The sequence below is a fragment of the Ruditapes philippinarum genome, unplaced genomic scaffold (genome assembly GCF_026571515.1).
Source record: "Ruditapes philippinarum isolate M1 unplaced genomic scaffold, ASM2657151v2 ctg1018_1_1_1_1, whole genome shotgun sequence".
NCBI classification, from domain to species: Eukaryota; Metazoa; Mollusca; class Bivalvia; order Venerida; family Veneridae; genus Ruditapes; species Ruditapes philippinarum.
This window is the reverse complement of record NW_026857866.1, coordinates 389,374-404,683: the sequence shown is the minus strand read 5'-3', so window position 1 is coordinate 404,683 and position 15,310 is coordinate 389,374. Positions and strand designations below refer to the sequence as shown.

At 32.1% G+C, this 15,310-nt stretch overlaps 1 protein-coding gene across 1 annotated transcript; it reads left to right on the top strand.

The window, feature by feature from the left end:
* Window positions 1-1,811: 1,811 nt before the first annotated feature.
* LOC132751300 (protein LSM12-like) lies at window positions 1,812-13,348 on the top strand. The gene is made up of 5 exons (XM_060741463.1): window positions 1,812-2,049; window positions 7,935-8,074; window positions 9,842-9,951; window positions 10,735-10,864; window positions 11,860-13,348. Exons 1-5 carry the CDS (start codon window positions 1,827-1,829, stop codon window positions 11,938-11,940), a joined length of 684 nt encoding a protein of 227 aa, XP_060597446.1. The 5' UTR covers window positions 1,812-1,826; the 3' UTR covers window positions 11,941-13,348.
* Window positions 13,349-15,310: the final 1,962 nt, after the last annotated feature.

Here is a 15,310-nt window from a genome sequence, read left to right as displayed (position 1 = left end):
AATTCTGAAAAATAAATGGTTATTCAATGTGTGGGATTTCCTTTGATTCTGGTACAGAAAATGAATTTGGTAAAGACTGACTATAAACAATTGGTTGGCTTTGATCATACAGAAACAAACTTTTCAACCTATAAAACAATTGCAAGATTCACATATATGTATTGAAATTATCATCATCATCATCACAACATACAAAACATTACCAAATTAATATAATTATTGCATCTGAATTTATAATATATTTTAATGATTTTTATACATATCGGTAACATCAAAGAGTTCTTACAAATGAAATACATGAACTTGTATATTTTGATACAATACTTGTGAATGAATTAATGGACTCTTTGATGCTTACTCGAGCACACAGTATGCAAGGGCAAATTCAAAGTTATCTAACGGGATGGATTCAATTAAGATATCATATTAAAACATGAAATACGATTTGGGTATCCTATAAGGACTCTTCACGAAGTGTTGAGGCCAAAGTGAATTAATGCGACTGTACTGTACAGTTCTAAGTATAATTTAATCATTACTGTTAAAGGTGTTTAAAAGTGTGCAGCCACTGAAAGGTTTAATAAATTTGGTTGTTAAAGAACTATAATTTCTTTTCAAAGAGCTCGCTTTGACACTTTTCTTATTCATATTAAATGCCCACTACATGTTTTTATCTGACAATTTTTTGGTCATGCAACTGCTAAAGATAAAAGTCCATTTATGATGTATTTACATCAGTTTGATGATGATACATGTCCATTTTACTGGGCACCTTTTTTTGTGTATACACACATGTATGTTTTTTGGTTAATTTTCCTAATTTCTAGACATGTTATTAATTATTATCAATTTTTTTCAAATTTATTATGATGATAGATCAACAGAAAAATATTGATGACAGTTTAGTTCTAGCGTTAGTCTGACAATATTTTTTACATTTTTTTAATTTAATTTTATATCTATTTTTGATGATATATTATCCATTTTTTCCAAACAGTCAATATTCTAAATACCTCCTCATACTTTTGGGAAAAAAAATCCCTGGTCTTTGGCATTCTTTTTTATGAATATTATATGTTACATTTAATTTATCCCTTATACTTTATCACATTTATTATTTTTGTCATAAATAACATTATTTTCACAACTTATTAATAACTCCAAAATATCAATAAATTAAACTAAAAATATAAATTTAAATTAAATTACAAACATTTTTATGTTATTGTATATCTCTGATTTTGATATACAACAAAAATATTTTTAAAAACTGTTTAAATGTCTGAATCAAAAAATTAAAATACTTATTAATGACTTTATTTACATGTGATGGCACACTGATTTGTCACGTTTGAATTTATAAGTGATTTATAATTGTGATCACTCAAAATAATCCAATCATTTGGCCAATTGCTGTAACAACATAGGTCATGTCACACATTGTATACTCATTCATTCGTTTATAGCAACTCATTAAATATAGAACAGGGCCGAAACGTCTTGGAGGTGAAAAGACTAAAGCGTTAAACAACCTGTCACTAACATCCTGCATGTCCTGTCAGTGTCACCAGCTAAATCAGTGAATGTCCTTTTTCAAGGCAGTAAATTTACAGCATTCATAAGGTTTCGTTACCTGCTGAAAAATTCTTAATCACAAAGAAGGATTAAATATGGTTACAAGAAAACCAGTATCTGCGTTATGATAAAAATCAGGGATCTTACCATAAAAATTACTTTGGTACTGACATTTTATACCGGAAGTTCACAAATTATTTATACATTCTTGTTCCCGGCCTCAGATTTCTCCCACTTTTCAATTTTAACCAATGAACGAGTCAGGTAAACATTTCTGCAGGAAAGCGATCATTTGGATGAGTTTTGATATGTCCATACGCAACACCAATGTCTGTGTTGTGAAAAAGATGAAGATTATGGCTGAAAATGAATACTTTAGTATTGGCAGTATAGTCGCCTGCACAACATGTTACCAGCAGAAGATACAAGGAGAAGTCATGGCCTTTGACATTGGAACGAAAATGTTAGCCATCAGTATCCTTTGACTTTAAAACTTTAGGTTTGCGCTCGGCATACTCGGCATGAATGTCAGACGTTTCAGACTCATCACTATTGACCATAATTGAGATAGATCACACCAACTTTTCACTTCCGCTTTTTCTCTGTTATAAAGAAGGTTAACTCCCAGTACTTTTTGTTTCAGATATTTAATATGAAATCTAACAAATTTACTTCAATATACAATAAATAATTTGTAATGCCATAAACTGGTGCAATAATCACCTAAAATCAACACCATTTCTGTTTATTTATAAATTTTCAAAGTTTCCGTCAAATGTTCATTAATAATAAAAAATTGATGATTTTTAAAGATCAAAGTAGTTTTGCTGAAATTTCTTCAACTTAGAATGCTTGTATTTTTTAATTGAAAAGGAGCACTTTTAGAATCTGTCTGCAGTGAAATCCATGTTTTTAAATGCAAAACGATCCATGAATTAAAACCCTTTAAGGCTCCCACATTTACATTTTTTTGTAAACGATAAATTCGGATAATTGCCGTTCTAGTAATAAGTTGTAAATGCCCTTATTGTGCGCTGCTAACTGTCATTGGCCAATAAGAATATAGAAGCCTGACAACACTATTGTTGTGACACATGCTTGATTATTGCTTAAAAAGAGTTATACATTGTTGGTGGTTGATAAAGAAACTTGTGTGTTATTTCTAATTAATAACGAAGCACTGTTCTGTCATTATTTAATAAAAGTGAAAGATCTGTATGCTATGTAGTCCAACTAATTAGACTTGTCAAAGAGACACCGAGATAATTTTGGACGGGCGCTGTCTTTTTCCAAGTCCAACCACGAACTGCATTTTTATACACGGACGCTTCCCAATTAGAAGTTGTTGGGAGCGAAAACTAAAAAAGTTTCAAAGAAAGGGTCTACATTACCTGAAAGAGAGCCGTTTTTTATGCAAGGTTCCAAGTTATCACACTTTAAAGTCGAACACAAGTCTAAATATTCCACTTTAACTTTTTAAATCGTTGAAAATTATTGTAAGCGGCCATATTGGAAAATGACGCAAGCGGTGACAGGGTAAAACAGGGTAAAATTGTAAAATTTCCATTGTGTAACACAGGTATCGGCGGCAATCAATTGTATTTGTCAAGCTTTATAATATAATTTGTTTAAGTTATTTATTATGAATTATGCAGGAATAACTTTTTTTTCACACAAGAATATTTCAGCATTAAAAATAAAATGTGAAAAGGATATTCTGATAACCTTACTTAGATGTCCGACGTCAGATCATACTGCATTTTAAAAGTCCATTTAAATTGTCAAATTAGAAATTGTAATGTCGGATTTTTTAACATCTGTGCTCATAAGGTGAAATTTCTGAACTGCCTTTTTAGCTCGACTATTCGAAGAATATGAGAGCTATTGTAGTCGCCCCGGCGTCGGCGTCAGCGTCCGCGTCGGCGTCTGCGTTGGTTAAAGTTTTTTGTAAAGTCAAATATCTCAATTATTACTTGAGATATTCAATTGAAACTTACAATACTTATTTATAGTAACAAGGTACATCAGATTGACAAGTTAGATAACTCTGCCTACAATATTGACAGAATTATGCCCCTTTTTAACTTAGAAATTTTGGTTAAAGTTTTTTTGTAAAGTCAAATATCTCAATTATTGCTTGAGATATTCAATTGAAACTTACAATACTTATTTATAGTAACAAGGTACATCAGATTGACAAGTTGGATAACTCTGCCTACAATATTGACAGAATTATGCCCCTTTTTAACTTAAAAATTTTGGTTAAAGTTTTTTGTAAAGTCAAATATCTCTATTATTGCTTGAGATGTTCAATTGAAACTTACAATACTTATTTATAGTAACAAGGTACATCAGATTGACAAGTTGGATAACTCTGCCTACAATATTGACAAAATTATGCCCCTTTGGAACTTAGAATTTTGGTTAAAGTTTTTTTGTAAAGTCAAATATCTCAATTATTGCTTGAGATATTCAATTGAAATTTAAAATACTTTTTTTATAGTAACAATGTACATCAGTTTGCAAAATTGCATAACTCTGCCTGCAATATTTGCAGAATTATTTGCCCCTTTGAAACTTAGAAATTTGGTTAAAGGTTAAAGGTTTTCAAAGATATTTACTTGAAACTTTACACATGCACTTAGGGTCATAATTGGAAGGTCATAATTGTATGTCACTGACCAAGTTCCATAACTCTATCTTGCATTAAGGCTGATTCATATCCCCTTTTCTACTTAGTCTCTTGGTTAATGTTTACATGCAAGTTTTACATATCTCAATAACTTTAAAGATATTTATTTAAAACTTCACATATGATTTAGGGTCATAATTGTAGGTCACTGACAAAGATCCATAATTCTATCTTGCATTTAGGCGGATTTTTCTCCCCTTTTTTCAACTTAGAAATTCATGGTAAAGTTTTGCTTGTAAGCTGTTATATCAACAACTACTGAAGGGTTTGTGCCTTTTTTGGGACAATTTTATGCATTCATGATAATAAAGCAGTGATTTACTTGATAAAACATCTTAATAACAAAGCTTTGTACCTTTTCTGTCAAATTTATGTATTCATAGGTAATTAATATTATTATACTCAATAAAACACCCTTGTGACATTTCCTTCCGAATAGTCAAGCCAATACTGTATAATTAGACCCTCTCTAAGGCCTATAACATGAATTTATAAAAAAAAATTAGCCCTTTTGTGAACTTAAAAAATTTAACATTATCAAAGCTCTTTTACTATCAAGCACTTAGAATAGTCGAGCGTGCTGTCCTACCGACAGCTCTTGTTATTTTATAACCCTGCCATGATTTCGCACATATGAAAATACAATGTAATTGTAGGTACATCTTAATGAATTATAAGTATACTATACATGATGAAGCAAAGAAGAATTTCAATTTATATTAAACTCCCTATCAATTTCTAGTTTATTATCTTAAAAAAAATTGAGGACAGTTGTGTAGGGGAAGAAGTTCAAAACAACCAAAAATAACTTTAAATTCTGAGAAAAAAATCTTAAAATTTCAAACTATGAAATGGAATTTCAGACAGTCCCCAGTAAAATGCAATTGTCAAACAGATATGACGGGGTTTATGATAAAAACGCAGCAAGCGGAAATTTAGTGACCCTTATTTAAGACGTAGAATAGCATAACAATGTAAGACAGATGGGAGAAATAGTCTGATTAGATTACTGTAGTCGTCTGTTAGAACGACTGTCACAAAATGACACCAAAACCTATATCCATTTAAAATTCCATGTTATCTAGTTCCCGCTTTTCATTGAACGGCACCTCGAATGTGTTGCATTGAAAGTTCCATGATTACCGCCGTATTTTGTACACATCTGTGGGTGTTGATTAAAATTTCTACATTATTATGTTTAAGTGATGAATTCTGTTGAAACAGGCGCAAGGGAGCACATGTACCTACCAGAGCTGTCTTTGGCACCCATGTGTATTTATGTTTCGGTTTTGCAGTTTCAGGCGTTTTTTTGGTGTTTTTTTTGGAGGGCGGATATGTGGATAAGTTTTTTCTGTTTTCTTTACATTTCTTTGCTTGCTTGTCGAACCTTGTATTGATAATCATTATCTGTTTGTTATGGTTCGGTTCGGTATACAAGTATAAAATATGATAAACAAGATGAACAAGGAAAGGCCGCGTTCAATGAACGCAACCCCCCCACGACCCAGGAACAAGAACCATTTGCAAGAAACCCAGGAGGATTCTAAACAAAAACAGGACGGCGCAAGAGAGAGCATGGCCTGGCTTATCACTAAAATGATACAAAATGATAAATGTAAAGAAATATTGGTAACATACAAGGAAATCAAAATCAAAGAAAATAAATAAATGAATGATTAATAGGACCATTAAGTAAACTGGCACAGTGGTAGGGGATAGGAAATTCGGGGAAGGGGGAGGGGGCGGAATAAAAATAAAACTAGGGGCAAAGGGAAGATACTTACCATAGACGAGAAAACAACAAGGGACACAAACAAAAGTGTCACCAAAACAGTATGAAACAACAAGACATACACCTTATACATTTATAAGTCTCTTAATCTGTTCATTTGAAAATTCTTATCTTCTCAATGACTTTTTTTTAATATCCTCTACTTAAAATTTATTTCAATTAAAATATGTGACCCTTCCCTTACAGCATATGGCTGGATCACAATAAAGTTCCTTTTTTAGTAAATTAATAAAGTATGTCAAGAAGACATTTAACTTTATCAGTAGGTTTAATATGGTATTATAATATATATCAGCATTAGGTGAAAAAGAATTCCTTTATTTCTTTTACATTCTTAATTGTCATTTAAATATGCATGTATAAATGAAGCCAGTATTTTATCGGCAGTCATTAGCAGTAAACAAGAAGGCAAACCATCTATTGATAAATGTTGAGTACATGTATTAAAACATTTAAAAAATATTAAACAACAGTACTTGTACGGAGCCTATTTGCTACCATTGTATTTTAGGTTTAACACATTGATACTTTTCAATAGTATTTAATAATGCACAAATTTATTTAAAAATAATGAATAGATTTATTTCCCCGATATTTTTTTTTGAAGTTTAATCTTCATGCGTAACCCACACTTACCTGCTAGACACACTGGTAGCTACTACCAGCTTTCACGGAATCGATTTTTTACGATGACGTCATAACATGTCCGCCGGAGATAGTGTATACAGTACAAATTTGAAATAAATCGCATGTATGCGTTAAGACAGGTACAATCTAATATTTTTTCTAGGAGAAGTTAGTACTAAAATTTATATTCTATTGATCTTTAGAGGTAATTGAAGTTACTTTCAGGTTTAAGCAGTAAAAATCAGTCCAAACTATCGATAGTGTTACCGGTAGATTTTCCGTGCGTAAAAATGACAGTTAAAATTAGGCGTAACGGTTTGACAGTAAGAAAAAAAAAGTCTGTAAAATGGGTCAAACCGTTCACGCCAAATTAATTAGGCTATATGCTATGCAGCCTTGGAGTTTTCACGCTCTTCAAAAAATGCTGTAAGCTTCCTTTTTACTGGGAATAAATCAGTTAGTTCAGTTGGTTAAACCACTGATTATCACTCCTGAGGTCCAGGGTTTGATCCTGGGTTAAATCCTTGGGATTTTTCAGAGACACTTTCAGTGTTTCCCACCTACCTAGAGGTGTACTGGTAAGAAATCCAGGTAATCCTCGCATGTATCACTATCAGTGCTATACACTGGGTATGTAAAAGAACCAAGGGGTCTATTCAATAAGAGCTAGGGACTGGTTCCTGGATTCCCTTGTATCTCAAAGCTGTCTCTTTAATGTATACAATGTATACCTGCTTAGAGTGATTGAAAATGATTTTAAAGCAGTAATACTGTATGATGTAGAAGTAGATTTGATAAAATTCATGATTATAGATAATAATTAGGATATTTTGATTTGACAATGTGGTCATTACAATAAAAAATATTGTCAATGTTTACGAATGAACATCAAAACAAATACATTTTTAAATGTGTAAGCATGGGGGCCTTGCCTCTAACCCATAACACTAATCAAAACTTGAAGGCCCGGGCCTACATGGCCTAATAGTAGCTACTCCACTGCATATAACAACAACAAAAAAGAGCACAGCAAAAAGAAATTTTATACTAATATCAGACTACTATAAAGTCTAAGATTTATATCATGGTTTGAATACTTTAAAACATACTGAAACTTCAATACATGGATAGTAAATATTATGGAGTTGAATACAACTTCATAAAAGCTTATGATTTGGGAAATGCAGACTTGGATAAGAGTAACGCACTTTTGTTTGTCTAGAACATTCCTTAACCACCTATTTATAGAATGTCAGCCAGCAAGTGGTAAACACAGTGTACATGATGTAAAGCTGGTTAATTTGTCATATGTAAGTGAAGTAAAAGTGCTAAAGGAAGCTGACAGGGACACATCTCCACCCCCATTGGCTAACCTTAATTCACAGAAGGTAATGAATTTGAATGTACAGTTTCAACATTTCCCAGTATGTACAAAACTTAGCCAGTGATGATATCAATAGTTGATGCTTTTAAGCTCGACTATTCGAAGAATATGAGAGCTATTGTAGTCGGCGTCGGCGTCAGCGTCCTCGTCGGCGTCTGCGTTGGTTAAAGTTTTTTGTAAAGTCAAATATCTCAATTATTACTTGAGATATTCAATTGAAACTTACAATACTTATTTATATTAACAAGGTACATCAGATTGACAAGTTGGATAACTCTGCCTACAATATTGACAGAATTATGCCCCTTTTTAACTTAGAAATTTTGGTTAAAGTTTTTTGTAAAGTCAAATATCTCAATTATTGCTTGAGATATTCAATTGAAACTTACAATACTTATTTATAGTAACAAGGTGCATCAGATTGACAAGTTGGATAACTCTGCCTACAATATTAACAGAATTATGCCCCTTTGGAACTTAGAAATTTTGGTTAAAGTTTTTTGTAAAGTCAAATATCTCAATTATTGCTTGAGATATTCAATTGAAATTTAAAATACTTTTTTATAGTAACAATGTACATCAGTTTGCAAAATTGCATAACTCTGCCTGCAATATTTGCAGAATTATTCGCCCCTTTGAAACTTAGAAATTTTGGTTAAAGATTAAAGGTCTTCAAAGATATTTACTTGAAACTTTACACATGCACTTAGGGTCATAATTGGAGGGTCGTAATTGTATGTCACTGACCAAGTTCCATAACTCTATCTTGCATTAAGGCTGATTCATATCCCCTTTTCTACTTAGTCTCTTGGTTAATGTTTACATGCAAGTTTTACATATCTCAATAACTATTAAAGATATTTATAAAAACTTCACATATGCATTTAGGGTCATAATTGTAGGTCACTGACAAAGATCCATAATTCGATCTTGCATTAAGGCTGATTTTTCTCCCCTTTTTCAACTTAGAAATTCATGGTTAAGTTTTTCTTGTAAGTTGTTATCTCAATAACTACTGAAGGGTTTGTGCCTTTTTCGGGACAATTTTATGCATTCATAATAATAAAGCAGTGATTTACTTGATAAAACATCTTAATAACAAGCCTTTCTGTCAAATTTATTTATTCATAGGTAATTAGTATTGTTATACTCAATAAAACACCCTTGTGACATTACCTTCCGAATAGTCAAGCCAATACTGTATAATTAGACTCTCATTTAGGCCTATAACATGAATTTATAAAAAAAAATTAGCCCTTTTTATGAACTTAAAAAATTAAACAATATAAAGGCTCTTTTACTATCAAGCACTTAGAATAGTCGAGCGTGCTGTCCTACAGACAGCTCTTGTTAATGTATAGCCTAAGCCTGGACAATTTTTGAAGATGTACAAATTGGTTAAACTGCAAAGCCTAAAAATGTCTGAGAGATGAAATATACTTGTTATATTACTATATGATTTAGTATAATGTATCTTCAGAAAAGAGGGAAAATTAGTAAATCTATGACTTAGATCAAAATCACATGTACCATATGTCCATTGTGATAATGTACATGTACACTGTACAGTAACTTTGTGGTATTTGTTTTATGTGTTTAATGTTTTAATTAAGTGTAAATGCCAAAGTTCTTAATAATTTTGATTAAACACGAGAAAATTTCTTGAGTTAGGCAGAAAAAAGTGCTTAAGGGATCTTACCATCAAGTTTTGAAACTGAAACAGTGTGTCTCAACAAAATAAAATATACATATGGCAATTCTTATATTTCAGATCAATGCCAGATTACGATCAAATATAGAAGAAAAGAAACGTCAAGTGAACTATATTGGTGTAGGAGTCACTCCAGAAGGACAGAAGGTTTTTAATGCCATTGTGAAAACGTAAGCCAATGTTTAAATATTGCGTAGCAGAGATCTGGTTATCTGTATTGATGTGGAATTAACCCAAAATGGAAAATATATCCCCTGTTGTTCATGAAATAATTAAGAAAACAAATTCTTATATTGTTACTAAATATATTGTTACTAAATATATTCTCAAAAAAGATAGAAAAGCAATTATGAAGCGTTAATGACATACCAGTATGCCAGTTTTTGTAAGCAGCCTCCTTTTATTGCCGTTTTTCGTATAAACATATAAACAGATGTTCACATTTTTGGCATTAATTAATTTAATTTGTGTTGTTTGGAGAAAAGTACAGTGTCGTAGGTCATGAGATATTATTTAAAGTGTTGATATGTAGAAAACATTTTGCTGGGGCGTTTGTGGCTGAGCGGTTATGGTTGTTGACATCAAACCACTTTCCCCTTGTCACTGAAGGTACAAATCCTGCCAGGACAATAGGATTCTTTCATGTGAGGAAGCTATACAGCTATGTTATACACTGTCAGTGGTTTTACTTAAATGCCAGTATATGCCTGAAATAATGCACAAAGGGGCACCTGAGGTCTTCCTCCACCAATAAAGCTGGAAAGTCACTATACAACCTTGACTGGTTTGGTGCTACTAAAACCCCCACCCCCAATAAAAAAAAAAGACATTTTAGCTTGACTATTTTATGAAAATACTAACCCGATACTGGTGTTGATAACGCTTCAATGTTTTCAGTTTGGAAGTTTTCACTGAAAACTTCACATTTAACATGATTTGTATCTTGATTATAGAATCACTGATGTAAAATGGGATCGGCAAAATATTGTAGTACTAGAGGAAGTGACCATACGACCACCATACGGACTAGATGACTGTAAAGGAAAAGAGGGTTGTCGAACTCTTGAACATGTCAAGAAAATAGTAAGATTATTCTCTAAATTTTGTTATTTGTTAGTGTGTTGCCTGGTAAGACATGCATAATTTATTCTTTAGTTATAAATTAATTCTAATACTGATTATCAAGATCACAGGTATTGTCAAACAAACATTAGCCCACCCATGAGTTACAGGTTTAAGTATGTTGTAGATAGCAACTACATACTGTATATTGACAGTTTCCCTTCACAAATCATCTGACGTGCATTAAAAAACTACTTACACTTGTCATATTATGTATAGAAACTAATTTTGTCAGAACTGTTAACTGTACACTGTAGGGGCGTCCATGGCAGAATTATTGTCATTGAATACAATCCACTTGCCCAAAATTGCTGTTGGTTGAAACTTGTCAGGGACTTTGGTTTCTTTCATGAGAGGAAGCTGTTCAGCTAGCTTACGAAATGTCAGTGGTTCTACTCAGGTGCCTGTTTGTGTCTGAAAGAATACTTTGATGACCACCAGAGGTCTTCCTCCACCAGTAAAGCTGGAATGTTGCCATATGACTTATACAGGGTGACTGCAATATAAAACCCAACCAAAACAAAACTGTATAGTACAAGCTTTAGTAAGTCGATGATAAGAGTGTTATAAATTTATTAATAGCTTTATATGCTGATATATTACATGTGCGAGTGATATAAATTTGTTAATAGCTATAAATGCTGATATATTACATGTGCGAGTGATATAAATTTATTAATAGCTATAAATGCTGATATATTACATGTGCGAGTGATATAAATTTGTTCATAGCTATAAATGCTGATATATTACAGGTGCGAGTGATATAAATTTGTTCATAGCTATAAATGATGATATATTACAGGTACAAGTGATATAAATTTGTTCATAGCTATAAATGATGATATATTACAGGTACGAGTGATATAAATTTGTTCATAGCTTTAAATGCTGATATATTACAGGTATGAGTGATATAAATTTGTTCAAAGCTTTTAATTGCTGATATATTACAGGTACAGAAGCACCTGAAAGATTTGGAGACACAGAGGTCTAGTGACAAGTCACATTCACCATCTCCGGCAGCCTCGTCATGAACCCCTTCATCAGATATATACATACATTTATACAGTCAAACTATTGTAACAATATTCAGTTATCTAACAAACAAAAAAACTTATTGACAGGTAGTGGTATTTTAAGTGAGTCAGACATTTTGACGTCTGCTTCCACAAATGTGTTCGTGTAATAAGGTTGTTTTTTTGAGAACATAGATTAATACAGTGTCAGGCAGAGTGAATAAGCTGTGAATTAGGTAAAACATGAGCTTTAAGATTATTGTAACATTATATTAATACTTTGATACCCTATACTTCAAATATATGTAAAAAAAAATAATTCAGCCATAGTTTTCTGAAAAAGTTAATGTTTTAAAAGCTAATTCTGAATTATTTTTATCATATTTATACACAGTTAAATTATATTGTTTCCATAATCTTATGGTCGGTTCTCGAAAGAGTTATAAAACAGAATGTCTCTGTTATTTAATACAAGGTTTATACATGGTACATTTATAGAATACAATGTTCCTGAACAAAATATGCTGCTAATTTAAGTATGGTTTTGACTCTTTAGCAATAATTTTGTGCATTGGCCTGTTGCTTTTGAAAAAATGATAACTGGTGTTTTGCATTTAATATTTATCAAAATACAAACAATGATGGACATCAGAAATAAAGCTTTATGCTCTTTAATAAATTGTAAGGTAACTTTGTTACATGGTTGTATGTTTGTCTACATTTACTATGTAGCTATTATGTCGTTTTGTACACTCTGAAGCTGAGCTCTGAATGACTGGACAAAATACATATACTTGAAGTAAGATTTAGATCTCGACTCTCAGTACAGAATCGCATCATCTGACATTTCTGCCATCTAACAATATTTAATATCACTGTATTGGAAACTGTACAAGTGTAGATTCAAAAACTGGCAGTAAATAATAACAATCTGCAGGGACAGACTAATGCCATAAAAAGTGTTTCTAGATTTAAGCCCAAGTTGCCTGTATAATTAAATTACTATATCATACATTTTAAAGTGAGTCTCCCTATTCATTTTAAAGATAATTTTCATACTGTATTGTTAATTTCTTAAATGAAAGAGAAGTTAAAAAACATGGGTTTTTGTAGTCATGTTATGAAAAATTTAATTTAAAATGAAGTTAAACCAAGCTGAGAAAGGGCGGAAAGCTAACTTGGTGATATGTTTTATTTTTTTATTATTTTATTTTAGTTTGATGATTGCAAGTCTTTATTTTTAATAAAGTAACCAGTCGTTATTTCAGTGATAGTGAATTTCTAACATTGTCTATGTACTGTTATTTTTACTTAAAGAAATGTAAACAAGAAATGTTGTAGTAATTCTATATATATTTGGACTTTTTTTAAGTTATAAAAAAGGGGTATCAATCATGAAAAAAAAAGTTGTGCACCTTTTTAAGGAAATCTTCTGTAAAATTTTTTGGGTTTTTAAAGGAAAACCATTTTAGAAAGTTTTTCAATATTAAAATTTGTCTTTTTCCCCCAATTTAAATTTGTTTTCTATTTTCAAACACATTTTTTTATAAAAACCTTCTAGTAAATTTTTTCATCAGCGTTTTTCCCTCCACCTAGTTAACTTTTGGCTTAAAACATTGAAATAGTGAAAATTCTTCTTTTTACCAGGTCCTAAAAAAAATGTAAAAAAAAATCAAGTTTTTTTTTATTTTTTTAAAGGACACTTTTCAAGTTTAAAAGGGTTATTAACTTAAAATTTGACGTTTTTTTGGATGACATAATTTATTTCCCCAATCAAATAAGTAAAAATAAAAATTTTAAAAATATTTTCCCCCATAAGCCCAGTCTTAAAAAATTTTTGTAAAAAACCATTTCACATTATCCCAAAGTATAATACAACACAAAAATTTTTGGTAAACATTACATAAAAAATAGTAAATGTTTGTTATTCATAAAAAGACAAAACATATATCAATCATACTTTGTATTGTTGATAGGAAGTACTTTTAAGAATGTTTGATTTGTTAGGTTTGCCCTCACCAAAAATGGGCCTGAAAAAGCTACCTTTACCAAATTGCCTCTTGGTAGCCCTTGACAACCTAATTTTATTTCAACAAAGGGAAAATTTCAGTTTATAATTTACATTTTCATTTATTGCTTCAGAGTACAGAGCTTTTAATTTTCAATGTGTAAAACATTTCTGTTTTTATATTTTTTAAAACCAAAGTAAGCAGGAACAAATATTGACTGTATACTGACACTAATGATTTCAGAGCTGTTGAGGGAGAAGAAAAATATGAAAAAAAAAAGACAAAATAAAAACAGTAAAATACTTTTTTCTGTTTTCATTGTGCTTTGTATTTCATTTTATTATGCCTCCCAAAATTTTTGGGAGACATATTGTTTTTGCCTTCACCGTCTGTCTGTCCATCCGCATTAAGCTTGTCCGCCCTTCACAGGTCAAACAACTGGTGAGATTTAAACCAAACTTGAATGGAGTGATCATTACCATTTCTAGTTGTGCACATCACCGGCATGTTCCGCTTCGCTGCATAAAATGGCCACCAGAGCCAAAAAGAAAAAAATCTTGTCCGGCCTTCACAGGTCAAACTACTGGTGGGATTTCAATCAAACTTTACAGGAGTGATCAGTACAACTGTAGTTGTGCACATCATCGCCACGTTCGGCTTCGCTGCACAAAATGGCCACCAGAGATAAAAATAGAAAAACCTTGTCCAGCCTTCACAGGTCAAACTACTGGTGGGATTTCAACCAAACTTTACAGGAGTGATAAGAACCATCCCTAGTTTAGCACGTTACGGAAATATTCCGCTTCACTGCATAAAATGGCTGCCTGAGCTAAGAATAAAAAACTCTTATTATGGCCATCACAGGTCAAACTACTGGCGGGATTTCAACCAAACTTTACAGGAGTGATCAGAACCATCCCTAGTTTAGCACATCGCTGACGCTTTCCACTTCTCTGCACAAAATGGCCGCAAGAGCAAACAATAGAAAAATCTTGTCTGGCTGTTACAGGTCAAACTACTGCTGGGATTTCAACCAAACTTTACAGGAGTGATCAGAACCATCCCTAGTTTAGCACATCGCTGACGCTTTCCACTTCTCTGCACAAAATGGCCGCAAGAGCAAACAATAGAAAAATCTTATCCGGCCTTTCCAGGTCAAACTACTGGTGGGATTTCAACCAAGCTTTACAGGAGTGATCAGAACCATCCCTATTTTGCACATTACGGAAACATTCCACTTCACTGCACAAAATGGCTGCCTGAGCTAAGAATAAAAAACTCTTGTCAGGCCTTCACAGGTCAAACTACTGGCGGGATTTCAACCAAACTTTACAGGAGTGATCAGTGCCATCTCTAGTTGTGCACATTACAGGCACATT